Source organism: Penicillium cosmopolitanum, assembly GCF_028827165.1.
Source record: "Penicillium cosmopolitanum strain IBT 29677 chromosome Unknown utg000005l:1.0-4006212.0:1.0-4009387.0, whole genome shotgun sequence".
Taxonomy (NCBI): domain Eukaryota; kingdom Fungi; phylum Ascomycota; class Eurotiomycetes; order Eurotiales; family Aspergillaceae; genus Penicillium; species Penicillium cosmopolitanum.
The window spans coordinates 3,389,686-3,417,333 of NW_026622675.1; the positions used below are offsets into that span (position 1 = coordinate 3,389,686).

General features: G+C 46.8%; 10 protein-coding genes across 10 annotated transcripts; 6 read left to right on the plus strand and 4 right to left on the minus strand.

The window, feature by feature from the left end:
- Nucleotides 1–95: 95 nt before the first annotated feature.
- Nucleotides 96–842, plus strand: N7509_004275 (P-loop containing nucleoside triphosphate hydrolase protein; the record flags this gene model as incomplete). The annotated part of the gene is made up of 1 exon (XM_056628912.1): nt 96–842. One exon carries the CDS (start codon nt 96–98, stop codon nt 840–842), a length of 747 nt encoding a protein of 248 aa, XP_056491646.1.
- An 890-nt stretch (nt 843–1,732) lies between these two features.
- Nucleotides 1,733–4,001, minus strand: N7509_004276 (nucleotide pyrophosphatase/phosphodiesterase family protein; the record flags this gene model as incomplete). The annotated part of the gene is made up of 4 exons (XM_056628913.1): nt 1,733–2,157; nt 2,217–3,486; nt 3,565–3,613; nt 3,685–4,001. The coding sequence occupies 4 exons, from the start codon at nt 3,999–4,001 to the stop codon at nt 1,733–1,735; spliced, it is 2,061 nt and encodes a 686-aa protein (XP_056491647.1).
- Nucleotides 4,002–5,951: 1,950 nt separating this feature from the next.
- N7509_004277 (uncharacterized protein) lies at nt 5,952–6,410 on the plus strand (the record flags this gene model as incomplete). The annotated part of the gene is made up of 1 exon (XM_056628914.1): nt 5,952–6,410. The coding sequence occupies one exon, from the start codon at nt 5,952–5,954 to the stop codon at nt 6,408–6,410; it is 459 nt and encodes a 152-aa protein (XP_056491648.1).
- Nucleotides 6,411–7,287: 877 nt separating this feature from the next.
- N7509_004278 (NRPS-like enzyme) lies at nt 7,288–10,572 on the minus strand (the record flags this gene model as incomplete). Its single annotated transcript, XM_056628915.1, has 1 exon — nt 7,288–10,572. The coding sequence occupies one exon, from the start codon at nt 10,570–10,572 to the stop codon at nt 7,288–7,290; it is 3,285 nt and encodes a 1,094-aa protein (XP_056491649.1).
- Nucleotides 10,573–12,476: 1,904 nt separating this feature from the next.
- On the plus strand, nt 12,477–13,490 carry N7509_004279 (phytanoyl-CoA dioxygenase family protein; the record flags this gene model as incomplete). The annotated part of the gene is made up of 3 exons (XM_056628916.1): nt 12,477–12,910; nt 12,978–13,205; nt 13,265–13,490. 3 exons carry the CDS (start codon nt 12,477–12,479, stop codon nt 13,488–13,490), a joined length of 888 nt encoding a protein of 295 aa, XP_056491650.1.
- A 378-nt stretch (nt 13,491–13,868) lies between these two features.
- Nucleotides 13,869–15,496, plus strand: N7509_004280 (Zn(II)2Cys6 transcription factor; the record flags this gene model as incomplete). Its single annotated transcript, XM_056628917.1, has 3 exons — nt 13,869–13,887; nt 13,986–14,267; nt 14,433–15,496. 3 exons carry the CDS (start codon nt 13,869–13,871, stop codon nt 15,494–15,496), a joined length of 1,365 nt encoding a protein of 454 aa, XP_056491651.1.
- Nucleotides 15,497–15,881: 385 nt separating this feature from the next.
- Nucleotides 15,882–17,764, minus strand: N7509_004281 (uncharacterized protein; the record flags this gene model as incomplete). Its single annotated transcript, XM_056628918.1, has 9 exons — nt 15,882–15,953; nt 16,012–16,106; nt 16,187–16,441; nt 16,491–16,590; nt 16,737–16,956; nt 17,073–17,091; nt 17,326–17,435; nt 17,495–17,597; nt 17,647–17,764. 9 exons carry the CDS (start codon nt 17,762–17,764, stop codon nt 15,882–15,884), a joined length of 1,092 nt encoding a protein of 363 aa, XP_056491652.1.
- Nucleotides 17,765–19,051: 1,287 nt separating this feature from the next.
- Nucleotides 19,052–21,038, plus strand: N7509_004282 (uncharacterized protein; the record flags this gene model as incomplete). Its single annotated transcript, XM_056628919.1, has 10 exons — nt 19,052–19,206; nt 19,278–19,291; nt 19,353–19,425; nt 19,484–19,815; nt 19,891–20,034; nt 20,129–20,343; nt 20,398–20,595; nt 20,659–20,686; nt 20,742–20,857; nt 20,955–21,038. 10 exons carry the CDS (start codon nt 19,052–19,054, stop codon nt 21,036–21,038), a joined length of 1,359 nt encoding a protein of 452 aa, XP_056491653.1.
- A 294-nt stretch (nt 21,039–21,332) lies between these two features.
- N7509_004283 (uncharacterized protein) lies at nt 21,333–22,673 on the minus strand (the record flags this gene model as incomplete). Its single annotated transcript, XM_056628920.1, has 6 exons — nt 21,333–21,648; nt 21,702–22,195; nt 22,240–22,307; nt 22,367–22,403; nt 22,462–22,481; nt 22,529–22,673. Coding segments are annotated over 6 exons (1,080 nt in total), but the record flags the coding sequence as incomplete, so codon positions are not given.
- Nucleotides 22,674–24,345: 1,672 nt separating this feature from the next.
- N7509_004284 (bestrophin family protein) lies at nt 24,346–26,185 on the plus strand (the record flags this gene model as incomplete). The annotated part of the gene is made up of 7 exons (XM_056628921.1): nt 24,346–24,582; nt 24,655–24,802; nt 24,877–24,961; nt 25,024–25,146; nt 25,195–25,544; nt 25,596–25,769; nt 25,821–26,185. The coding sequence occupies 7 exons, from the start codon at nt 24,346–24,348 to the stop codon at nt 26,183–26,185; spliced, it is 1,482 nt and encodes a 493-aa protein (XP_056491655.1).
- Between the last annotated feature and the right edge of the window lie 1,463 nt (nt 26,186–27,648).

The window sequence follows — 27,648 nt, forward strand, 5'->3', positions numbered from 1 at the left end:
TCCCGCGGAATGACGAAGAAGTCTTCGAAGGCATTCTCCTTCAGGACGATTCGAAATACATACTTCGTGGAATGATTGGTAGATATCGAGACTCGATGCCCATCTCCGAGGAGTCTGCTCTGGTCATGCTTCACGGAGGGCCAGGCGTTGGCAAGACATTCACAGTCAAGTTGGCCGCAGAGTACACCCGGCGGCCCCTGATCAGTATCTCCATGGCCGATATCTTCAAGACGGGCCAGGACGGGCCAAGGAGAGTGAGGGCTATCCTGAAAATGGCCAGCCATTGGAATGCCCTAGTCTCTCTGGAGAATGTCGAGCTTTTGTCCGAAGAAGAGACCAAGCATGACTCGCCACAACACGCAAACGTCTTATCGATTATTCAAATCCTTGAAAGACATCACGGTCTCGTATTTCTGATCACGGATCGAATTGGAGCCGTGAATATGAATCTTATTACTCGCACGGCATTGGCAATCAATCTTCCGCCGCTGGATCAAAATTCTCAGATCAAGATTCTCCTTAGTCTGGCAGCGTCGCACGATGGAGTTGTTCGAGAAGGAATTCAAGCCGTCGCCTCTGGATGGCGTTCCTGGAAAACTACCAAAGGGATGAACGGCTGGCAAATACAACGAGGTGTGACCGCCGCATTGGAATTATCAAGGAACGAAGAAAATCCGTTTGACTTGAAGCTACTCGAGAAAACCTTCTCATCGCAGGTGCAATTTCAGTCTTACCTATGGACTCTCGGTCGCGGAGATTCCGACGCTGCGCTCCAGAGGAATCACCGGAATGACAGGTTTGTTGTCACAGGCGATCCCTTGTTTGGAGTCGGTAAGAAGTGAAATAGTCAGCACGGTTGGGAGCATGGCAAACTCCAACTTTTCAAAGTAAAAAATTAAATTAATTTGACAGCTTGAAATAATATTAAAAAGATAATAGAAGCAACTGTTATAAGCAAAAAGAACTCTCCCTTCGGGGAATCGAACCCCGGTCTCCCGCGCTTATCGGTGTTAATGACAAGCGGAAATCATGACCACTAGACCAAGGAAGATGAAATAGTCGAGTTACTGCTCGACCACTTGGGGTGGTTGATATCAGAGACGCCATTTTTGGCTATATGATCTAGAATTAGGATCAGCAAGGAAAGCCGTGTTTACTACCCTACTTGATATAATTTACTATATCTGCTTCAATAGTCAATTTCCGAGTCATCATGCCAAGTGTATGATATTCCCCTAATTAGTGACCACCTACTAGTAGCCCTGATGCCAGGTGGTGCTGACGTGAGTTCCAAAAAATGCTTCAAGTTTCACCAGGACTAATAAGATATATCTTCAGCTTCGAGACAATTGGGTACTGCCAACGGTCACGGCATTTTGTCAAATACAGAATTGCGACAGTATTTTGCTAAATACTGCACTACTAGTAGAGTAGGTAGTAGTATTTATAAAATCTACTGGCTCCAGCCCTGGAGACTCAGTGTACCTGGGCACCTGCAGGCGGGCATGTATCAAGGGGTCTTTCAAGGTTAGAAGTCCGCAACCGGCAATTTGAAACTTGAACTTGAACACCTCGATCTTGGAAAATATTGTACGCAGTTGTTAGTGTACTAGTAATGTAGTATGTAATATGTATTATAAACATGGGTATCTCTCAGAAATAGCTGCTCAACCAGAGCAACCTCAATCAAAATGCAATGCAAAATGCTAACATCCAACCCAACCCCAATCCCTCATGACTCTGACTTCGACTCCGAGTTTGACTCCGACTCTCCATCCGGGTGATTGTCGTGCTCAGCATCAAACAACTCCTTCGACCACTCCTTAAAATCGCTGAACTTGTTGCCGAATTTATGCCACAACGTTCCCCACCACGTTGGCGCCTTCTCGTCGTCGCTCTGTGGATTGGAAGTTGGTGGCGCGTCAGAAGCTGCGCTCGTCGGTTCGGGAGTTTCGGCGGTTGTTGCGGTCGGATTGGTGTTGCTGGTGGTGGTGTTGGTCACTTCGGGCTCGGGCGGATCAGATGGGGTTTCGATGATCGGTGCATCCTCGTCGGAATGGAGACCAACTGGCTTCAGCGGTAGACGGAGTGTGCCATTGTTTGGGATGGGTTCAATGCCTAGTGAGTCACACATGATGTTGTACACTTCGATATTTTCTGGAATAGGTTAGTTTTCATGTTCTGTTTTGACAAAGACAAATGGGCGAGGGACTTACGGAAAGGCTCAACGCGGCTGTTAGGTTGATGCGGGAAGGCTGGACCGCGTGCAATGAAGATAGCTCGCATCAATGGGTGCTCGTGATCATAGCCGTGGATACCATTGGGGTGGTACACGTCGCCCTTTTCCAGGGCCTTCTTCGCATCAAACTCCGGCCGTTCGACGATCGCCCAACCGGTCTTGGGGATCACCCATAAAGGCGCGATTCGAGCGTTGTGAGTAAAGTGGTAACGCTCCGGCATTGTTTCATGGGTGTAAATCTCCACAGCATGCGCATACTTTGGTGCGGCTTCCTCGAGCTGCTTTTGCAGAGTCGGTAGGTCCTCTGCTCGCTTGGGGCGTATACCGCGCGATGGCCACCCATCAAGGCGCTCGACGAGATCCAAATCGACAAGATCTTCCAACTGGACCAATCGCTCAGTAGAAGTGGTGGCCATGCCATGATCTGAAACGACAACAATATTGACCACGTTTGTGAGATTGCGACTTTCTAGACCAGCCATTAAGCCGCCGATCATTGTATCCGCGCGGGAGATTGTGGCTCGGATTTCGGTGCTGTTCGGTCCAAATTTGTGACCATCTCTATCGACGTCGGGGACATAGGCTGCGATGAATTGAGGTCGTTCCGGGTTGAGATGCGAGGTCTCGGCGCCCGGGAGATCCAAGAGCTCTAGGACCCGGTTCACCTTGCGCGATAAAGCTTCCGTGCTATTGAATTTATCCACGTAACTCGGCTCTTCGCTTCCAATGTGAGCCTCAGAGCCTGGCCACATGTGGATAGCAGTTCTGGTTCCTTGCTTCTCGGCCGTCTCCCACAGCGGCTCTGCATTCCACCATTTGGGCAGCATGCTAACGGCCGGGTGGGTGTAATAAAATTCCTCCTGGAGCTCCGGGTCCCAAAAGGTATTTCCCACAATTCCATGACTCTCGGGGTACAGGCCGGTGACCAGTGTGAAGTGATTCGGGAAGGTGACGCTGGGGAAGCTGGGGTTCATGTATTGCGGGGAAACGCCGGCGGCAACGAGCGAGTTGAGAGATGGGGTAATGCCGCGATCGAGAAAGTCTGCTCGGAATCCATCCAGGGAGACTAGAATGGTTGTGGGCGCGAATAGAGCAGTGCCGTTGGAAACCAGGGGTGGCGGGTTTCGATGCGGGTGTGAAGCTCGGAAGCCGCTCGAAGCTTTGTATGCGCCGAGGAGAAGAATGAAGAACAGAATGGTTATGACGGCAGAGGCTAATGCAAGTTTGAGCCAGTGTGGACGCGATGGCTAGATAGGTAGGGCTGTTGTTAGCTCAAGTGAAAGCCGAGAAAGACAAGGGTGTGTTTGTGGTCTATATTTATTTACCGGTTGATATAGAGGGTCCTCCTTTTCGTCCAGATCCCACGAAGATCCACTGGCTAGGGAGTCTGTATCATCTCCAATTCCCTCTTCCATTTCATACATCAGTTCGCCCTCCTCGCTGACTCTCTCCCGACGCGATAGGCGGGCCTCTTTGCGTGCCCGCCGTCGCTCTCTCCTCCAATCCGCACGCTGTTCCCACTGGGACCAGGACTGAACATCCTCCGTATTCCATGGGCGGGGCCTCGACGTGTCAAGAGCTTTTCTAACTCATCTTCATCTTCGAGAACAGCGCGATCGTGACTGTTTAGTTCGAGGGTGCTGCGGGGATGGCGGAGGAACTCGTCATCCTCGGAGTCGGAGTCCTGCTCCGACGGCGACCGCAGGGATGCGGCATCGTTGTCATAATGGGATGGAGAGAGTAGGGCGTGGGGTTTTGGCATGGCTTGCCGCGATCTCAAAGTTGATGAAGATGAAGAAGCAAAGTGAAGCTGAAGCCGCAACGGCAAAAAAGGAAGATCTGCGCGGGCGGCCGGGGAAACTCCCAAACTCCCAAGACCCGCCAAGACTCAACTTCAACTTCAACTTCAACTTCAACCTACTGACTAGTAGTTACCTCGCTCTCACTATCAACCTTGGGCATTGTGAACTCAATCTGACCCAAATTATCTGGCAGATTTCTTGATATTTTTTATTTGAATACGAATAGCAGGTACTGCTATCGTCTACTCAGCACTCAACCACCCAGGTGCCATATCCCATGTGCCATGTGCAATTACAAGGCTGTACCTATACGCCTTGACGCTTCAAGACAAGATATTGAGTGACCAAAGCTGATGCGACCGCTGCATAATCTAGAAGTTCCGGCCTTGAACAGTTGTTGATCTGTCAATCTGCCGTGGTCAAGGAAGCTACCTCCATCTGATGCTTGCAAGCATCCCCCAACGAGCGATACTCGATCTGCGAGTATCTGGGAACAGAAGCGTCAATATCTATAGATCTGTTCCCTGAAACGGGAAAATATTTCCGTCCTCGTTTTGCTTTCACGCATTTGTCGGGATGAGCGACGATCCTCAATCTGGGGTCGACGCCTCAACATTCCTGCGCGACGCGCGAGCAACCCTGCAGCTGTCACTTCTCCTTGGCATTGCTTCTTTCCCACGATGCAAAGGATTTCTGCGGGCAACGATAGACGCATGCGGTGATTATCTGCTACAAGATTCAGCCAGTGCCAAACAGTGATGCGTCCGCGGAGAATGATCCGTCCAATAAACCTCAGGAAAAAAGCCACCGTGGGCCTGCTGTATACGGAGGAATAGAGGCAGAAATCTTGACCACTCCAGTGTCGATTCTATACTATTTCCTGCGATCTTACCTGAGAAAAAAAGCTACCCAGGCTCTATTGCCAGCCCTGATCAAATGACCTGGGTCGAAATCACCACAGGACAATGATCCGATTTTGATGCCCAGCTGCTTCTACTGTACATCCCATATGTCTGTGATGGCTCCAAGTTCACATTGAGGAGGATCCCACTGCAGTTTTTGCCTTCTTCAGTCAATAGTTCTACCTGGGTAGCTGGAAACTGTCCTCATCTAGATGAATAACCCCCACCAATCGTGCCAGGGTGATCGTGCATTCTTGGGTGATCCCTATCTCAAGAACAACCGTCAGTGGCGCCTCCGAGAACAGATCGATAGAGAACGGATTCTACAGTCAAAAAATGCCATTGTTCAAACCAGCGACCGACGATCGATCAGGAATCCCCCATTGGCGCCGTGCCCTCGCACACCTGGCGATGAGCGAGGATCTTCACGCCCTTCCGCATGCGACCTCGAATTTCCTATTTGGGAATACATGTCACGTGATATCTATCGCCGGCGGCGAAAACGCGCGATGAACTCGGACTTCGGTCGAACCATCGTTCTGGAGTTGAGCTTGGATCTCCGGCCGAGCAAACCTCCCTGTGCCCCACCCCAGAGTGACATCGAGCTCCCCACCCCCGGATGCGGAAACCCCAACATCCCAATTTCGTCTCGTTCCACTCTCGTCCTAAGGCTCGAGTCAAGGGCAGAGAGGCACAGGCAATTATGAAGAGGAACAGCAGAAAAATTTTCTCTCTTCCCTGATGTTGCATGTCATCATTCATTTTTGGACTATTACAACAGGCCGCATTTGGATGCCCCCAGTCTCTATAAGAATGGGCTCCTGGTCGCCCCGAAGCTTGGTTTGTTCCACTCCTCAGATCTTCCATCGCATATCATCCTAGGTAAGCTTTTCAATATCTCAGACTTGCAATACTTGCTTTGATACTGACTATCTCGTTCAGCCTTATCATTCGTTCAGACAAGAAGTCACTTCTCTTGATTCAATCGCTTCTACTCAATCTATCAAAATGCACTTCTCCGCCCCCGTTGCTATCCTGGCTATCGCCGCTGGCGTCCAGGCCACTTCCAACAAGCAGGCCGAGCCTCCCATCCACAAGAAGGAGGGCTCTATCTCTGCCGCCGCCACCGGTGTCCAGACTGGTACCCACCCAATCCAGACTGGTAATGTCCACTCCAGCAACAACGGCACCGTTGTGACCTCCACCGCTGCCTCCTCGACTGTCCCCGCCACCCACCCCACCAGCTCCGGCAACGTTGTCGGCGGCGGTGGTAATGTCGGAGGTGGCTCTGGCTCTAGCTCCGGCTCTAGCTCCGGCTCTGGCGCTGGCTCCTCCGGCGCTGGCCACACCCCTGCCTCTCCCAGCTCCACCGGCTTCACTCCCTCCAACCCCGGTGCTAAGGTCTCCGTCCCCATGGCCGGTGCTGCCCTGGGCTCTGTTGCCTACGGTCTGGCTCTGCTCGCATAAGCAGATCGCCTCTAATACTTTTGTTTTTCAATGGGTTTGATTTTTTTTGTCCTTGGCCCTTCGAATGTTCTCTTTATTTGTTCAATTGAGTGTTTCTGACAATCATTTTATGGCTGCTGTCCATGAAGTGGTTGTTTCAGAACACCCGGATGTACCAGTTCAGATGTTTCTAGCAGAAGATCGCCAAGGCAGGCGTTCCGGACAGTTGTTTTAGATCGGTTTATATCAAACCTAATATAATTCTAATCACAAAAAGTTCGCCGCATAAACGTCTCGTATTTCTCAAAACTAGATTCTATCATGCGAAAATTGAGAATGTCGCCGCGGTTGAATTTTCCGTTACCCTTTCTGTCAGGACCAAGTCATGATATCTCGACCAAACCTTATTTCGGTGGCAAATGCAACATCGGACCTGTCATGATTCCATCTATTCTATTATTAGTTTAAGGACTGTGTCAAGTAACCATTTACTTGCTATGGTTGCATCGATTACCCCTCGGGCTCTTTCGGGTTCGACAGGGACTCGTCATAGGAACAAGCTTAAGGTTTGAGATTGAATTTTCAGTTATTGTGAGGAGTAGATGTAACGAAAAATAGCCTCATTGATTGGAGTGATATGTACTCCAGGGTTGAGTCTGAGAAAGCTGAGTCATAGACCATCGGATATATTGGTACACCTGCAGGATACGATCATATTTTATTACGTTTCATAATTCGCGCAAGGGAGAGCCTTTCATTCTTGAGTAGCATCTTCCTTGATTTCCTCTAGATTACGTCTGTAAGCGAAAAAAGTAAAAGATAAAGATAAATTAGAAGCCGAAATGGCACGGATTGATAAAAAGAAGCAAGTAGACCAGAAGCTAATCAGCTCAGCGGCTTACACCATCCATTCCCTGATCCATTTGTGAATCCATTCTTCCTTGATACCATCTATGGCACGAAGCTTGTGACTCTTGAGAGCAGTATTTCCACTACCAAGCGAAACGGGCCATCGGGTCAAAACGAGTGCCTCGAAAAAGTCCAAGAGCTTCGCGGCTGGGTTCTTTTCCAAATTCTTCCGTAGCATTTCGTCCGAAGCCCCGTCTCCACGACAAGCAGCTTCCATATTCATTCGTACGCGCTTTATCCAATCGGAAAGAGGAATGGTCTCAAAAGGCTTCCCGCTTGGCAAAATGAGGGCCTCCGGGACGATGGGGTCGCACCTTCCCCAGGTCATTGGAGGAACTTTCGATGGGTAGGAAATTTTCACTGAGTCTGGGGTCGAAGGTTGATTGTGCGCAAAATCAACGAGTACACGCGAGACGATGGGCGCAATTTCTTCCCAGGTCATTGGGTTAACGTTAAATGGGTGGAAGAATTCCACTGAGCCTGGGGTCGAAGGTTCATTGAGCGCAAGATCAACGAGTACATCCGCTAGGAGGTCAATAGGTACCCAATCAATCTTACCAAGAGCACCGAGGTCCTCCGGTATGGCTTTAACCTGATGAGAGCTCATGATTAGGCTAGGGAACCATTCATTTTTGTTCCAGAGTCCTGGTTCATTCGCAGCTCCGGCAATTTGGCCAACGCGAGCAATTGATGCTCTCATGGTACGTTGCTTTGTGGCATGCGATATCATATGCTCAGCTATGTATTTGCTTTCTCCATATCCGTTCACAGATGGTTGGGAAGTCGTCACAAGCGTCTCCGACGTGTCACCAGGATTCCCAAGGACGGAACCCACGGAAGAGATGAAGAAGAGATTTGGTACAGTTTTGGAGGATGCTGTGAAATTGATCAAATTTGCAACACCCAGCAAATCGGGTTCAAATGACGCGAGGGACAGATTGAAGTTGACATTCCAGGCATTGTGGACTACAGTTGTCGCTGTGTTCTGTAGTTTGGTGAAGGTTTCGGTGTCCAATCCGAGATTATTTCGGGATAAATCGACCTGCCAAAAGCTGACTCGGTCGGAGTCGAATGAAGAGTTGAGATTGTAGAATTGACTCTTCTCCTGTTGCACAGATTGGCTGTTTTTTCTTCGGTTGAGGCAATGAACGTGGCCGACTGTCGGATCCTTAAGAAGCGCATCAAGGAGGTAGGCACCGAGCGTCCCAGTTGAACCAGTTAGCAGAACTGTCTGTAACTGAGGAGCCTTCAAATTTGTTTTCGGCTCAATAAGATCGATCATTTTCTTCAGCAAAGCTTGTCGTTCTTGCAGTCTTTCTGCATTGGCAAGCTCTTCCGATTTCTTATTATTTTGCATCAATTGGGAAGTCGCTTCAGCGAGAGTAATGACCGTGGGATTCAGATAAATCAAATTCGGCGTGAAATTCGAAAGCCGGAAACCACTTGCGAAGCACCGAGCTGCCGTCATAGTCATAAAGGAGTCGAACCCAAGATGAAAAAAGTTAGTCGTGTCGCTCAGTTGATCTTCAGGCAATCCAAACACAGAATGCATGATTGAACGGATACTGTCAGCTATTCTGTGAACATTATGGCCAAAGTTGTCACGGAAAAAATGATCCAAGCCCGAAGGCACCGCCACGAATGAATCTGCATCAGCATACAGCGTATCCAGTTCGGACTCGTACAAAGCCAGAGTAGCAGAACGTTGAATTGTTCCTTTTCCGGCACGAGACATTGGTTTCTCTGGGACTGTGAATAGAACATGACTTCTAGAAATTTGCGCATGTGCAGGGCAAACAGCATTGGCCTCTTGAATGGAGGGCCAGAGCTTCTCGATGATTTTCGCCCGCTCACTCGGATCCAGCGGCTTATCACCGTACTCGACTATGAGGGATGCCTGGAAGCGTTGAGCGCCTGCGACCAACACGCCTGTGACGTTTTTGTTTGACGCGGTTATGTGTTGCTCCATTGAGACCGGGTTGGTTTTTTCACCGTTGAGGAAAACGATCACGTCGTCGCGACGGGCACACCAGCGCCAGAGGTCAGATTTGGTCGGATCTGGGTGACGCATGAAAAGATCTCGTGTTGGGTACTCTGTTAATTCTGGAAAGATGCCAAATGGCATCTGGTGCTTTTCACGCTCCTCACTTCGCACGAGTACTAGTTCGTACTTATCATCCATCACATGGTGAAACTCCCCGCCCAAGTTTGGGTGGGGTGAGATGTATTTCCAATCTTTGGTATGATCACGATTGGAGTGAGAAAACAGTACATTGACAATCCCGAGCTCTGAGGCCCCGTACATATTGGCTAGCCTGATCTTTTTCGCAATTTTTTCGCCAATTGGCTGGGGGAGATCACCGCCGCCATACAGGAGGAGCTCTAAATGCTGACTGCAGAATTCAAGCATTTCCTCATCATGGGCCAGGTCATTGAGAATGAATGGGGGCAAAACAGCCGAGTTGAGATCGGTATGTTTTGCTGCCTCTATGAACGAAGTAGACGTAGGAAGAGATGCTGAAATTGGAACCACAAATGTGAGCTTAGACGGGACTGCGAGGAAAATCATGATTCCGATCCCAGCCGCATGGAACGGCGGGAGAGTCAAAAACATTTTGCTTCCTATGAACATCTCTGCCAGGGTACCCGATCCCCTAGGGGGTTGCAAGCTTGACATTCGAATGTGTTGGTTCGCTACTTCTAGCGGCCAGATGATGGGCTTCGGAATGCCAGTGGAGCCCGAGGTGTGAACAATAGCCATAGTGTCATTTCGATGTTCGGGGTAGGTCTTGGAATATTCGAAATGCGGGTGTACGTTCCACAACAGTTCATCAACGCCTGGAATATCTATCGCTTGCATCGAGAGTCCGTCAATGATCGCTATGACCGGTGGTAGGCGAGGGGACTGGGTGAGAATTCGTGTGCACTCCGTACTTTCGAAGAGAGATTTGTAGGCCGGCATGCTATTGCGAGGAGAGACCAGGAATATACGATATCCTGCTTTGATAGCCCCGATAACCAGAGCGGGATACCGAATGTCGTTGGTTCCAACGTAGGCCAATGTTTCGCCATCTCCGGGACCAAGATTGTTTGTGAGCCACCATGCGATGCCATTAATGACATTAGCAAACGAACGGTATGTCACTTGGGTAAAGCCATCATCGTATGTATTGGGTGACCGTGGGTACTCTGCGTAGCCTCTGTCTGGGTCTTCTTGGGCGTAATAGTCGATGATGTGAGGGAGCAGGTTGTTCTCGGGACTGAAATCCTTCATTTTGAATGCGAGAACCAGAACTTACGGGGGATATGGGATGAAAGAGAGGGGCGATGGAAGAGAGAGAGATGAGGGAGAAGAGGGAAGTTATCTAGAAGTGCAGAAGTGTAAAAGTGTAGAAGGGAAGGCACGGGATGACTGCCTGAACGCCTGAGGCACGACACTTCAAGGTTGAAAGCACAAAAGACACCGGAATACGGGCGTATTTGACTCATCTCTGTCTGCATCTCGAGCTAGGTACAATTATGCGGGATAAAAGCGCCCGGAATTGTTCGAACAAAGAAATGTCAACTCAGCCGCAGGCTAAGTGCATTAGCGCGCGCACAGCTGACAGCTCAGCGCTAGTTCTGTGGCCATGGAGAAAAGGACCAAAAATGAGAAAGGAATTGACATGTTGATTGGTCAATAAGATGCGCCTTGCTACAAAAAGTACTGTTGATGACAAGGTTGATGTATGTATGCGGTGGGGGAATTGCTGACTTCATGCTACGGACGTAACTATAAGTGGGGCCTTACGGCCTTACGGCCTTAAGGCCTTAGCGCATAAGATGCGATCGGGGCATGTTAGTATCCTTAGACAGGCGTGACAGTGGACATGGCCTTTTTTAAGGGCATCATCGCGTTCCTATATCATTTTTCAGTACCAGAGAGAGGATTTTGTTGTTTCATTCATAGAGCTCGCATGCTATTTTTTCCCGACTCAAAACTCTCACGAAGTCTTGAATTCTGTGATACACAGTTGGAATTTTTTGATGGGAATATTAATACTCTGCTTCATTCCTCACCGAGTCAGACATTTTGACCCAATTCAATAAAATTGGCATTATTTAAATTGAGATTTTTTACCTGCAAGAGAGATGTCATCAACCGAGAGAACGGCCTCTACGTTGACATGGCTGACAACCCCGTTCAAGTGGACAGCTCTGGAGTGGTTGTCTTTTATACTAAATATCATTTTGAACGTCGGGCTCCCATGAAAAGGAAAGACGACAATTTTGAATAAATTGCAGGGTAGTTTATTTAGGAGCCACGGTAACGTGTATATTTGAAGCTACTATATTTCTCGGAAATTATCACAGACTTTGATGGTCTTCATAGTACTGGTTAGTAAATGCATATGGGCACCGAATTGGAAAAGCCGGCTTCATTGCTAGTACTATTGTACAATTTTATAAGTAAAAGGGTAAAATAATTGAGACTGGACTTTTACTTTGAGTAGACGACAAGGTATTAGAATACTTGCAACGCCTTTTTATGGTATAATGGGTTGCTGTTCGGCCCCGCTTCGTTTCCACGCTTGTAATTTTGCATTATCTTCGGCGTATTCACCTTCCGACTGAAGATATTTTCAAATCAGAAAAGGCCAATCATGTATTTAAAAGTCGGGGGTAAGGTTCAGCAAAGAAAGCGGGGGCAGATAGCGCCTTTCCCGATGGGGCAAGGAATCAGAGAACTAAACCATACTTGGAAGGATGATAACCAATATTGAATTAGGAAGCTATACCCTTATCTTCGATAATACCTCACGGAGTTCGGATCGGTAACACTTGGAGTCAATACAGCCAATGCGGAGTAGATCATATATAGTCTGCTAGATTATTTTAGGAAAGACCTTTGAGATTCAAGCCTCATTGAGTAGTACACAATTTGACTTCTATTGAATAGTATGGCTTCCCCTCATAGGTTCGGAATTCCCAATCTAAAAAGTGTCTCTCACTCTTAGACATTCCTAAGATGGCAAGAAAACCGAGAAGCAGCCTGGACAGATGGTAGACCCAAAGAAATGAAGTTGAGAAGTAACACACCTTGAACTATAAATCCAAGGCTGATAGCACGATACAAAACACATAATTTCATTCCCGACTTCAAAGATAATCTAATAATTCCATTCCAGTGATATAACAATGACGGCCCAGAAGAATGTTCCAAAAGTTACCAGGCTTAATGCAAGCGACACAGACACAACCCCTGGAAGAGTTGTCGAGATAGTGAAAAGAGATGGCGGTGTTATTATAAAGGGCCTTTTCCCGAAAGAACATACGGATAGGATACGGGCGGAACTTAAGCCAGTATTCGATGCGGATATCCCCGACCCTTCTGGATTCTTTCCAAAAACCACGCGACGGGCTACAGGATTGATTGGAATTTCAGACGCATGCGTGGAGTATGCGACGAATAAATTGTGGATTGATGTCTGCAACGCAATCCTCACCAGCACCTTTTGCGGGTGGCATGGGGAAACCCTAGAGAAATGGACGACCAAACCCATAATTTCCTCCACCGTGGGGTTCCAAATCCATCCGGGATCGCGTGCCCAGGATTTACACAAGGATGATAGGTGATTCTCAGAACATCTCGGAGAATTCCGAATAACTTCGAGACCTTGACTGATGGATTCATATTAGTGATTACCACCCGAGAGACCATACAGAAGATATTATGATGGGTTGCTTGCTGGCAGTGACGAAGTCTACCTATGAAAATGGTGCAACTTTGATAATACCGGGGTCTCATAAATGGAGCCCTGAGCGCATTCCAAAGAAAGAAGAAGCAATTCCAGCGGAACTTGATGTTGGGGATGTCCTGATATTTACCGGGAATGTTTATCATGGAGGCGGCGCAAACAAATCAATGTATGCTCACTGAAAATTTGCACCTTTTTGACGCATGCCACTAACAAATCGTCCTTAAGTGATCAAATTCGAGAAGTTATTGGAATGTTTATGGTCAAGGGAATGTACAGACCGGCAGAGAACCAAATGCTTGCTGTGCCACCTGAAAAGGCAAAAAGATTTTCAGCCCAGGTTCAGAGACTGCTCGGATATGGAATCAGTGCCCCCAGTGTTGGATTTCATAAATACCAAGATCCCATGCGCGTTTTATTTGGTGTGGAGGATGAAGAGACTGTGAATATGTGAAAGTTTTATGTCTATGAGAGCAAATGCCAGCCATTGCTAGTCAGTCAAGCCACAGTAATTGTTATCTTATGCAGGTGCAGATTTTTGATTTTCGTCCACTTAGCATTGATTTGTTAATATTTCGAATTGAAAAATTATTCACAAACAGTAAAGTACTAGTAGTAATTATTGGCTCAAGATGCGTTTAGAAAAAAAAGAGGAAAAATGGAAAGTTGAGGCGAAAGTTTATTCCTGGCCAGTACGCAAATTACGCGCTCCAATATGACCAGTTTCGGCCCTCGACTTCCCCGCCCCCAAGCGAACATTCCCTTCAAGTTACATGCGAATCGACGAATGTCTTATTTTTGCTGATTCTAGACAGCAGAAAATCAAGGAACTATGACAGCACCGGAGAAAGGTCAGTTTCACATTTTGTAGGAACTGACACTGTCAACATCCCCTGATGGGTTGAAGAGTTGACCGCTCGTCCAAGATGCTAATATTGATTACTTAAAGACTGCCAGAAGTGCAGATCTCGCCGTATTAAATGCGACAGGAATTTTCCTACTTGCCTCAAGTGTGCGAGTAGATCTCTTGAATGCCCAGGCTATTCTAGAAGGATCAAGTTCATCCTCGGAGCCTCCCAGAAGCGAGCGAAACCCGTCGCGAAGCCTCGGCAGGATGGATTACTGAAAAGGCCAGATATAGGCCATGGCAATCTGATCCTTGATAAATCAGGTGGAAAATCGATTACCAAGAAACATCGGCATTCCATAGCGTCGATCAGCGTGAGCGAAAGTGAGATCTCTTTACCGTTTCAACCAAGCGACCTTTCGGCACTGTATCAGAAGCCGATGGCAAGATCTCACCTGTTTCATCACTTTGCAAATTCCATTGCATCTCAGCTAGTCTGGGTAGACAATAACCAGAACCCGTGGCGGGAATTCATATGTCCCCTCGCAGTAAGATCGCCTTGTGTGTTTTACGCTGTGCTTGCCCTTGCGGCAGCAAACTTGCACGTCAGCTTTCAGTCGGACAGTCCCTACAAGTTATTATCTTTCAAGATATCGCAGACCTATCGCCAAAAAACAGTGTTTCTCTTGACGCACCACCTGAGTCTCGCCCGTCGCTCCTACAAAGAAGAAACCATGGAAGGGCATTCTCAACGTTTCAGAGAGTCGCTTGCAGCAACATTGCTTCTTTGGCATCTCGAGATGCATTTCCCTTCAGATTCATTATGGAAACTGCATCTTAGAACAGCACAAGCTCTAACACACGGGTATAGCCAAAAACAAGTTTCTCTCCAAGAGCCTGATGCATGCAATGATTTCCTCTTATCGGAATTTTATTGCGCTACAATTTGGCCACGTCTCACGTTGAGCATCGACATGGACGAGGAAATCGTGATACCACCGTTGAATGACAAAACTGATCCTTTTATTGGATTTGTTAAGCTGATGCACCGAATAATCCTACTGACACCTTGGTCCGCAAATGCTTCTTCTGCAGGTAATCCGAATAGACCAATGGATGTTGCCGAGTTAGAGATTCAAGCCGCATGTATTAGACAAGAAATACTTTCCATGCTGGACAAGAGCAACTTGAGCCTGGCGAAAGAGAAGCTTGCGGACGTGGTGCATGTGGTTGATGCGTGGTTTTATGCCATTATCATATTTGGTTACCGGGTCATTGGTCCATCGCATGGAGATGAAAAAGTCATAGAAAGTGATTGCGAGTGTCTTTTCGAGGCCCTTCAATCGCTTTCTAGTCCTTTATCTTTTGCCCAGAATCAACCCTGGCCACTTTTTATTGCCGGAACCGAGTGTGTGGGGAATAAGGATAGACAGATGTGGGTAGAGTCTCGGTTTCATGGCCTGATCAAATTGGTTTGTCCTTTGGATAGGCCACGAATGCTTGAGTTTTTGAAGGAATGGTGGCTCAAAGCTCGTACTGGGTCCGCTCGGGCAGATTGCTGGATAAAATTTAGGCAAGAAGCGAAGCTTAACAAAGAGTTTATAATTTGGTGATTGTAAAAACTGTGACCTCCAGGCCTTACTTGTACCACTCACCCATATGGACTTAATGCTTTCAGATCCATAATCGAATTTAAATAAATCAATCATCCCTTAACGGTAGCAACCTCAGCCCCTTCACTTCTTCTTCTGATAGCTTCCAGCCCACCTACAACAACGCCATCGATGATGACAACATTGTCTTCCATAACGGAGTTTTGTTCTTTGATATATCGAAATCGAGCGCCAAAAACCCAATAAAGTCCCGGAAATAGAAGAGTCGCGCCTACAATCAAGCAGCTCCAATTCATGTAATCTATGGTGGGGATCGTGACCGGTACGTAGAGGGGGCACAGGTATACCGCACAGATTAATAAAGACCAACCCACACTGAAAATGTTTATCGCATAGCCCCATTTTCCCAGGTCGAAACTAGGACGTGGGGGTAGAATCTTTCTCCCCGAACAAGAACCTATGCAACCGAATGTTATTGATAACTTCAAACGTCGCACAAAATTTGAAATACATACGATGAGCACAGGCACTAAATAGCTAACCTGCAACATCAGGCCACCGCCGGAAATGATGGATTGAAAAGCAAGGTCACTTCCAAGTACGATAAGACCTAAATGGTTTTGAGGCTCAGTATCAATTCAAAGTAAAATCGCATCTTGGGATATAATTGACGAATAGAATTGAACATACCAAGAATTAGATCGACCACCACCACAAATCCAATGGCACGCAATGGAATACCGAGTCTCGGGCTAACCTGAGCTAGATATTCGGAGTATGGGAATGCCTTGTCGCGGGCCATGCTCCACACAATTCTTGACCCGGCACTGTTCGTGCCGACAATGACGAAGAAGTTGATGCCAATCATCACAAGTGCACAGAAGAGACCACCGCCATATTGTGACCCAGTCACACCAATCCACCAGCTCATATACGGCTGCGGTGCTGCTAGAATTAGTTTGAATTACTTTTCATGATATCATGACGTTCTCACATGGCATGTAGGTGGTCCAGTCACCCGCAGTCCAAATCATTAGAACAGCTGCTAGCCAACTCATAATCCCGCAAAGAATCATTGAATAGATCATGCTCCGCTATTGATAATTAGCGTCGCTCAGTAGCCAGAGGTGTATTTGGAACGAACTGGTGCATTTCTGGCTGGATTTTTCATCTCTTCTACCTATTACCCGTCAATTTCAATTCAAGGGATATATTATGTGCTTCTTCTTGTACAACTCACGAGATGCATCATCCCATCTGTCCCAACCAATCCGTAAATAGAATTGTAGAACGACATTATGAATACCCACCCTGTATTTTCGTAGCCCGTATTGTTGAGAAACTCGGTGAAAATGATCTTTGCATCGTGTTTAGGCGCCATCACTATGAAGACGATGGCCCATGCGACTCCGCCACCAACAACCCAAATTGCACCAAATAAATTAACGCCCGGAAGCCACCTAAAATTTAAGTCAATCAGCTCATGCGAATTTGCAGCTTATAAGGTGCAATCTCCAAGTATAAAAGGGACTTGAAATACGACAAAGCTTTACCTTTGGTTTAAGTTCGTAATTACCGGACCAATGAGAAGTCCACTGTAAAGTAACCAGGTCATCCAGGACTTCAAATCCTAGGTTAGAATTGCAGAAAAGGAAAGAAAAGAATGTCGATAAACTCTCAACGTACCTTCCACTCTACATTGGGGTGGGCGATTTGAACAAATGATGCAATTATCTGAGCACTATTAAGCGCACAGCTAGATCCCGTCGATATTTCGCCGACCATGATGGCCCACCCGACTAAATATGATAGGAACGGCCTTGATCTACCGGTTGCAAGAGCTTGGGTATAGTATTGCTGTCCACCGGCGGTCGGCCAAATGCTGCAATACTCAGCCAATGAAGTCATAAGCAGTGTTTGGCCGACAGACACGATCAGACTGAATATTGAATTTAGCCTCTCGGTGAAATGTTAATTATAGCAATACCCATGACTTACGTTGCCCATATCAAACCAGCCGGTCCACCGACATCAAAGATAGTCGAATACAAGACAATGAGGCATGACCAACTGGCCGATATCATAACCTGGTAGGCACAGACTGGAAGGTTTAGCTTCATCGCATGTTTATAGGATAAGATGATATTTACGTGTCCAAGTGTTGTATACCCGCTGCAATTCCGGTTTCTTCCCCATAGCAAGTAGCTGTGCATCATCGGCATTCCATATCTTCCCCTTCTCTCCGGAAACCGCGATCTCAATATCCATGGCGGATATTGGCCAAAATTAGGAGTTGTTCTTGGAGGGATCCGCAAATTCTTAGTAACAGTTCAGATATAACATCGAGCTTCGACTAGAAGGGCACTGGCGGCTTAAATCGTGCATCCCGTCCATGCCAGTCTATCCAGCCTGCTCTCCTTAGGTTTACGCTAGCTGCTTATTTTCCTACTAGATTAAAGCGGGGAAACTCCTTGGCTAGAAAAGAGGTTAAGCGATTGGTCTAAATTAAGGCAATGATAAGCTTCCGAAATGGTATTTTCAAGTTGCAAGCGACCCCCGCACTCAAGTGTCATGTTCGTTTGAACCTACTCAGGCTAGCAGATATTTACCCCGCATTCGATAATCAGCCATATCATTTCCTGTATCTAAATTACAAATACGGGCTGAATTCAAGATTTTGCGTAACAATGTTGTATGTTTCATTTTGTGTAACTTCAATTTAAGCTCAATAACTACTGACGTTGTCTTGCAGGTGCTACCTTCGTCAGAATATATTTAAGCTCAAGTTGCCAAGGCCTTGGAAGCCATATAATCAACAGGGAGTCTCGGAAGATATTACATAGCCTTACCAGGTATGCTTTTTTTTGCCCCTTCTACCTAATTTTTGTGAACATGCGACTTTTATCACATCTTCAACCAATTGGTAATATTGCCATTTTCGGCCTGCCGCTGGTAGACCATTTTGAATGCCGGAATGGAATGCAGGTCCGACCGCGGCCGGAAACGGCAACTTGAGCGCTACTACAATTAAAAATCGTGTCTGATTGAGAATTCAAAAATGAATTCCACCTAAACAAGATGAATCTCCTTTATCATTAGCGGGGAAAAGCTTTAGAATATGCTAAATAAGCGTCTAGCCTATACCCGAAGATTTACGGGAAACTTCGGGACAATCTCCGATCGAGAATAATAGTGGTTTGTCGGGTGAATTTCATAATATAACTTCGCAGAGCCCTATAATCACATATGAATTGCATTCTAGAGAACTAATATCCAAGTCTAATTCTGTTTAGGCTCGGTACTACCCGTAGATGGGGATTGAGTCGTCAGTTTTGCAACCGGCCATCCGGCAACTTTCCCGGGGCTCCACCCGGTTTCCCGAAGCCGTTCAGATTTTTTCTTGCCGGGGTAACATCCGATGCATTTCTGTTAGAAATTGCTTTCCCACGACATCAACGCCATTGATTGATGCTAGTCTAGCTGTCCCACTTGGTTCTTTTGGGTTATAATCCCCATATCAATTGACGTGGAGAAGGACAGCATCAACCCGCCACTATGAGCAGCGACGAAGAATCTTACCCCGTCGACCGGAAGGTGGCCGTTGAGGAGCCCCTCCAGAAGGACACTGAGAAGCCTCTATCGGCCAAGGACCTAGAACCTTTTGGCAATGAAGAGACCGCAGAGGTCAAATATCGCACCATGAAGTGGTGGTAAGTTAAGACTTCTTTTATTGACACTTATAATGTCTCTTGAACTCCGAAAACTGATATCGAATGTCTAGGCACTGTGGGATGCGTGAGTGTTCATCTCATCTTATGAAAAGCTATACCCCAATCGTTTCTGACAAACTATTTAGTCATGATTGCAGAGAATGTCTCGGTGGGAATTCTGTCTCTTCCATCTGCAGTGGCCACGCTTGGCATGGTTCCGTATGTGAAAGCTTTCTATTCGATTTCCAAAGGTTGATTTTCTCACTCTTGCATATAGTGCTGCTATCATGATTATTTTCATTTCTGCCTTGTCATGGTACACTGGCTATGAAATTGGCCAATTCAAGTTGCGCCACCCCCAAGTTCACAGCATGGGAGATGCTGGTGAGCTCCTCATGGGCCGCATTGGCCGTGAGGTTCTGGGAATCGGCCAATTACTACTTCTGATCTTTCTCATGGCCAGCAATATCTTGACTTTCAACATCCTGATGAATGTCCTGACAGACCATGGAACTTGCACATTGGTCTTCGGTGTTGTTGGCTTGGTCATCTGCTTCCTGGGCGCTCTTCCTCGCACCATGAACAAGGTTTACTGGATGTCCGTTATCTGTAAGTGGCTCTTTTTGGTGTTCAGTGAAATAGTAATCATTTCAAAACATCAAAACCTTGCTGACTCATATATAGCATTCGTGAGTGTCTTCGTTGCAACTGTCGTGACCATGGTCGCCGCGGGAGTTGAAACCAAGACGCAAGTTGTGAATGAAGCGACCAAAGAAGTCAGCTTTCGCGAGGGCTTCCTGGCAGTTACAAACATTATCTTTGCCTACCGTATGTCTGACACCACCTTGGGGTTCCCGCCACCAGCAACTTCCACTTTCCATATCAGACTTGAAGACCTGTTAATGCTAACTTGTGTCTTTAGTTGCCCACGTGGCTTACTTTGGCTTCATGTCCGAGACCGAGGACCCTCGCACTTTTAACAAGTCGCTTGCCATGCTCCAGATCATCGATACTGTTTTGTACCTCGTCAGTGCATTGATTATCTACCACTACGTTGGTCCCGATGTCAAGTCACCGGCCATTTCATCATTGAGCCCTATTATGAGCAAGATTGCCTGGGGCCTTGCTATTCCGACGGTAGGACTCCAGTCTTCGCAATCTTTGATTTTCACGTGTCGCTAAATAACATAGACTATCCTTTCCGGTGTTGTTCTGGGCCATGTCGCCTGCAAATACATCTACGTCCGCATGTTCCGTGGATCCGACAAGATGCACAGCCGGAGCTTTCTCTCCGTTGGCTCATGGGTCGCGATCTGCATTGGCGTGTGGATCGTGTCCTGGGTTGTTGCCGAGTCGATTCCTGTCTTCAATGACTTGCTGAGTCTTATTGTATGTATCCCATATTCATACGTTTCACCGGGGATTTTTTGCTAACGAACTGCCAATTCACAGAGTGCGCTTTTCGGAAGCTGGTTTAGCTGTAAGACTTGAGATCTCATTGAAGGTCTGGCACCCGTGCTAATTTTATTGAACAGTTGGGCTCCCCGCCATCTTTTGGTTCCACATGAACCAAGGCCAGTACTTCAAGAACTGGCGCAAGTCATTTTTGACAATCATCAACGTCGGTGTTCTCGGTATCGCCATCGCCATCGTAAGTTTCTCCTCTGTTACCTGTCAAGATGACGATACAAAAACGCTCTTTCCAAATTTGTATTGGGCCAATTTAACTAATGTTTGACATTGATTAGTGCGTTTTGGGTCTCTGGGTATCGGGCGTTGCCATTCACGGCGACTCCGCCTCTAACAGTTGGTCGTGTGCCAACAGTGCCTAATTGGAGAAAGTGAAGCTCGTCACCTCTCCAATCAAGCTTTGACAACCCAGCAGGGCCTGTGTTTGTCTTGTACAAAAAGGGGCAAATTTGTGCAAATCAGCAGGCTGTCTTGCATTGTACGCCTATACTTGCATCACATAGAATTTGTTTATAGAATTCTCAGAACTAGATAAATCGTATATATCGGAATACTCCATAGAATTATTGCATTATATTATTTCTGATCGGTCGGTTCTCTGGTTGCTGCAATTTGTCAATAAAGCCTATCCCGTCATATCGTAACTAAACTTACTTTTGAGACGCAGTTTCCCAGCGTTGATTTAATGAAACCATTTTGATTATCGTATCACTTCCGTCACCAATAGGAAAGCCCGAGGCTTGGTGGCTAGCCATGAGACCAGCGGAGTCGGTTGAACCCCGGCGAGCACAGCTACTAAGTTGTGTATGCGAAAACTGGTCGCCATCAAATATGCGATTTGTTGATTGAGCATTTTTCTTGCGACGAGTGAAGATTCCTTTTGCCTCGGGCGCACGTTGTTTGTTGTGCGTTGTAAGAACATTCAGGGCTGGGAGACAAGCACAAACAAGACCGAAACCAATCTCCGCGTTTCTGAGACACTGTTAGGTAAATCTCTTCCAATTCATGGAGGGGGATCTACACACGCTGTTAAGATAGATTTCATATACATCGTCGTTTGGTGGGGTCTATTCTTCTCATGGACACCGATGACGAGTCGGAAGAGGCTGAAAGCAACGGCGATGCCTCCAAGGCCGAGAAGAAAAACAACACGGATCTTCTTCCAAATAGGCATTTGCAAGGTCCAGGTCAGGGCAACTGGGAAGGCGAAAATGGCAATGTCAGTCAGAAAGCTGATGATAGAATCTGCGATAATGACTCCGGGCTGGCTCAAGCACGTCGCATTTTCGCTTTCGGATTGTCGCCAATAGGCCGAGACGGGGTTGCAGATGAAGATTTTGATGAAAGTGATTATGACGTAGTAACCGACAGTCACACCAAGAAGACAGTACAAGGCTATCATGCCTGTATAAAATGGTTGAAACACCCTTATTAGAACATAGATTAGGCTGCTCTTGACGAAAAGAGCCGTGGGTGCATAAATGGCGGTTGCCACATAGGAAACCTTCGAGCTGATGAGCTAAATTATTCAGATAGTTGCCATTGATTTACCATTGGATTTACCTTAATGCATTGCTCAAACTCATCATTTCTCAACTCCGAGGGTGGTATGGTGCACCCCGAGAATCCATCTGCAACTCAGGTTATTATTATTCGGTCCAGACTGAAGGAAGTTTGGAAAGTAGCTCACATATCAAGGCATTTGCACAATATCCCATAAATAACACCTAGTAAAAGTCCAGTTAGTTGCGCGACTACGTGAGCGAATGGCCGATGTTCCCATACCCATCCGATAACACATGCCGCTATTGAAATTAGCCAAGCCCATTCTAGTGGCAGCAAGGGTCCATACCATCGTCATATCCAAGGGCGTGCTTCAACCGCCACCGAACAAAGATCCGCAACCATACCAGCGGTGTCACAACGACAAAGCAGAGGATCTGGGTGACATAGTTGATCAAAAACAAAGAGTTACCATTTTTCACGGTAACTGACATGAGCGAGGGCGTCAGGGGTGTAGTGAGGCTGGCATCCGGAGATCTCGAAATATTTTCGCATTAAACTGGGGCCACCATCTCGGGTATTAATTAAGTCTTGCATGAATTGCCCCAATGCAACCACGCCCCAGAAAGCTTAGTCATTGCCACCGCCAGTGACGTTGATGCAAAGTTTGAACCAGTATTTTGAGGAAGTCTACTCATATTTAATTTTATAACTCCATATTTGACCCATGATCGTTCATCCAGTCCGATTCTCTTGCTCAACTTTCGCTTTTCGCTTAGCATGCACGTGTGGGATTTGCTCGCGATTCAGAACGGGATGGCTCGGCTAGGCAAAGATCTCAGCCGGTTCGCCAAGCTCTGACGCTAGGCATATGGGGGCCCCCAATCCAGAGACCGGAGCTCCGCGTCTGGGGCTTGAACCCAGCTGTGTTGACGCGTTGGATGGGGCCGGCAGATTTCGAAGGCAACTTGAACTCCAAACACGCAACGAAATGTATGTAAAATTTTGAGCCCAAGGTTACAGATTCTTGCCACTACAAAATTCAAAGATTCTACTATTTTCATTGTACTAGAAGAATTACAGCTACAGGGAATAAATATACCTAGCTCGTCCGAGTTATGTGCACCAACTTGGAAATCAAATCATTCAAGTTGTTTCAAGGTTTTCCACCTCCCATAGGTGTCGTACTATTCCGGGGTTTTCAGTTCCTGGAGATTTTGTCATCCCCTGGACCCTGCATTTTGGAACCCGCGGTTCTGGATGGGGCGCTAGTATGGCTGAGATGGCGCGACAGCTTGATCCCCGGAGGGCGTTACATATTGTATGAATATGCTACTAATATGATGACCTTACAAGGATCTCGGGAATGATTGGTGGATTCTCTTTAAAGACATCGTTTGATTTGCATCTAATCGCCCGCAAATTTAGTTCTGACTCCCGAGACCGTTCAAGTTAAATGACTTCCAAGGCGAGGCATTCTTTTTCCAGGTTTATTCGGAGGCTAGGACCCCTCGGCAATATTGATGTGTTGCCACTGGCACGCGACCAAGTACTAAATGTAGTAGGTCCTGGAGTTGTATGCGTAATATTTTATGCTGTCACCTCATTCAAGTTTGATCCATGAATAAAGAAAATATTTTGGCATCATATTTCCGATCCCTCAAAGATAAATTGGTATCTCAAAGGAATACACGCGTCTTTGGCGAGGGAGAAAGGTTTGCAACGCCATTTGCGCCGATCCCAGTCAAATTGGGCTATCCACGCGGGGCATTCACGCGACCATTTCACGCTACAAGTGCAGGCATTAGATCCCGTTGAATCGTGTACAACGACGACCATATGAAACAGAACCAACTATATTTCATAATATTTGGCTTGGCGTGGCTATAGCCGTTTCCCAAGATGGAAAGTGGCGTTGTAGCTCCCTGGGTGATACAACAGACTGGGCGGCACAGGTTAACTCAACGACGGAAGCTGCAGGTAGATGGTCAGATAGTTAGTTGTTACCAGATGACGTATTTTGAGCTGGATGATCTTCCTAAATCCCCCTCCATCCTGACTTATAACAGTTTGCGTCTGTTTTCACGACCAGACTAGTTTCCGACAGATGAAAGGTCCACCTTTCTCATTCCTGTCTTTTTATACCAGAGCGGTATTTATGCAATAATGTCAGACAACGAAGGACCGGTCGCATCGGATAACAACCGTCCTACCCACACGCTCAACTCGACTGGTGCACGCCAAAAGGAAAATGCCGACTCCCCAGATGCACAATCCGGTAGTGCAAAGGAGTGGGAGTCATTTGGGAGGGCCTCGCGACGCCCTAGCTTTTTGGATAATCTAGCAGACTCCCGGGACTCACAGTTCCATGTTGAAGACAGGAGTGAGCTAGAAAGATACTTTGTATGTGGAGATGGAAAAGCTTGACAAATATTGCCGACCATGATCAGCTAAATACAGGCCATCAACAATTAGCACGGGCCACGAAACATGACCCAACACTCCAAGTGGCCAATTGTTATGCGGGTCCAAGGCAGTATAATGCCTCAACTGATCATACCTTTGTTGATTGTTGGAGGATGGGCAACCCTCATTACTTGCATGTCTCATTTCTATCACGATCGTGCGTTTTCTCGTTGGGAGCGCCCCTCTAACCCATTCATCGACTAACAAAGTTGAACTCTCACTTCCGGACAGTCGGAATCAACAATATCTTACTTACCGTACTCGGATTCCTGGTTGGCCTGTCGTTGTCATTCCGTGGCTCGACTGCGTATGAAAGGTTAGCCCAAGTAGCAAAAAGACATCGGCATTAGCCGAAAATCATTATTGACGCCATGCAAGATGGGCAGATGGACGAAAATACTGGGCCTCGCTTATCCAAACCTCGCGCAATTTAGCCCGTATTATTTGGGTGCATATTGATGAAAGGGAAGAAGAGGGAAATGTAGATCTCCTAAGGAAGCTGTAAGTAAGAATAGGAAGTCATAAGATTTTTACTGACTGAAATGATAGGTCTGCTCTCAATTTGATTCTCGCATTTGCGGTGGCTCTAAAACACAAACTTCGATTTGAACCAGACGTTGCATACGAAGACCTTGCGGGATTAATCGGTCATCTAGATACGTTTGCCCTTGATGCTCACGATCGTGAGACGTTGAATCCCCACCAAAAAACACCATGGAAGTCAATGGGTGAATATCTGAGCCTGTCATTTGCCAAATCAAACCCGCGAAAATTGATCAAGCGTTCAAAAAAGCCACTCGGGCATCTTCCGGCTGAGATTCTTGTACACTTATCTTCCTATGTTGACTCCTGCGTCAAGAATGGCACACTTTCCCTGGCTCAATTTCAGGGTCAAACAAGTGGGTCAAAAGGCTACCGATGTTCTAACCTCTATTAACCTAGACATCTAGTGGCATTAATTGCCTCACTCAACGAGATTTTGACCGGAACGGAGAGGGTACTGGATACGCCTCTTCCTGCTGCTTATAGCATTGCCATCGCCCAGATATCCTGGATATACGTTATGCTACTTCCTTTTCAACTTTATAAATTCTTGGACTGGACTACTATACCTGCCTCTATGGGTAAGTGACTTGGCTTTGATATGCAAAAAGTATTGCTGACAGTGAGTGCAGTTGCTGCATATATTATCATTGGCCTTCTCACAATCGGTAGTGAGATCGAAAATCCTTTTGGCCATGATGTGAATGATCTCCCACTGACGTCGTACTGTCGCCAAATTGCAAAAGAGCTTGATATAATTACCGCAAGCACAGCTCCAGATGTTGAAGAGTTTATGACACGCCCAAAAAATCTTGTTTTGTTTCCACTTAGCCAGGCTGGATACCCTACGTGGAAAAATAGAAGCAGAGAGGACATCCGAGCCGCTTTGCGTGCCAAGTTCGTCGCAAACCCAAGCCAAAACCCTGCTATAGCCGGTTCAAATCGCTCTACAAGGACGACGAGCTTTTCTACAAGGCAGACTATGGAATCCGTTTGACCTAAAGGTACATGAGATGGATTTATTCTCGAAAATTTGAGAGTCAAAAAAAGCTAGTCTTGTAAAGCCTGTAACCAAGGCCCGATCTGTTGCAAATAATTTCCAAATTGAGCTGTATTGATCTTATCATGAGAGGCTTACTTAACCGCATGACTCTTTTTCATTTGCTCTAGTACCAAGGCTACTGACTAGTGAGAATTGGGGAGTTATGGATCGTCCATTTGTGTATCGGCAAATATTACGACTTGTAGGGTCTTTAAATGCCAGCTTGCTTGTTTTGGAATACCAAAAGCCAGGCTGCTTGGAATTTGAAACTGGAGAATTTGAAACTGGAAGATAAGATGTTGTATTTCTCTACAGTGAGTTCCTTGCCCTCATGTGATTAACCCCAAACAATTATTTCCTTTGATGTAATATGCCAGCCTGCATCCCCGGCAAATGTGATTACTCGGAGCAAGTTTCGAGTGAATAATAGCTTCTGCCAACGGAGATCTGCGTGGAGAACATCAGGTCGAGGTTAAGGTCCAAGCTGAGGCCGAAGCTCAGGACGGTGGTCGATAAGAAGGTAATTTAGGATAGAGAGGAAGCAAGACAGTATGTCTTCACGTCCTTCGCGGCCTTGAGAAAGTCTTTCCGGTCAAAATTCGTCTCGTTCTTCTTCTTGTCACGGATCGAATGGAGAACCTTGCTCGCAGAATCTGGGTCTGTCACGCAGATTTCGCTGAGCATCTACCTTGTCAATTTGTAGGGACTGACAGTGCAGGGTGATTCGTCAAGATTTTCAACACACCCACAGAATGCATTGATGAAGGAGTGGACGTCGGCATACTGGTTGACACGCATCAGCAGTATTTGTGGGCAACTGAAACCTCGTCGAACACGCCGTAACCCAGACACTCCTCCGGGATGGCTTTTTAGGTATCCTCAGCAAAGACGCAGTCCATCTTATTGTTCTTGATCGAATTGCGAATGTTCGGCGAAATGTTGTTCATTAACCAGTTTGCGACCTCGGTACTGACTTTCTCCCATATTTCCGCGTTCTTACCCGTTGGACGTGGTCGAGCGATCTCGTTGCTAATAACGGGAAATATCTTCTTTGTTCCCGGATAGTCTCAACTTTATTCTTCCGTTCGTTGAAATTAGCGAGACCCGTCAACTTTGTCTTGATTCTGGGAAACCTGATTGAATTGGATGAGAGGTATGTTGGCTGATCGATCGGGTAAGCGACCTGATGTCGCTTCCACAACTCTTTTATTTCCTCAATTTCCTTCTGACTCGACAGCTTAGTGGTTTTGGTCCTGTCGCTATTCGACCGCTGCCTTGGTTCGTGCGCTTCACCCTGAGCCGACCGACACTCTTGCAATGCGATGGATCAGTAAAAGCACAAAGCTTCAATGTCGGCTGCCCTTAGGGCAATTGAAAAACACGAGATATGATTTGGATAAGAGGGCGGATAAGGAAAT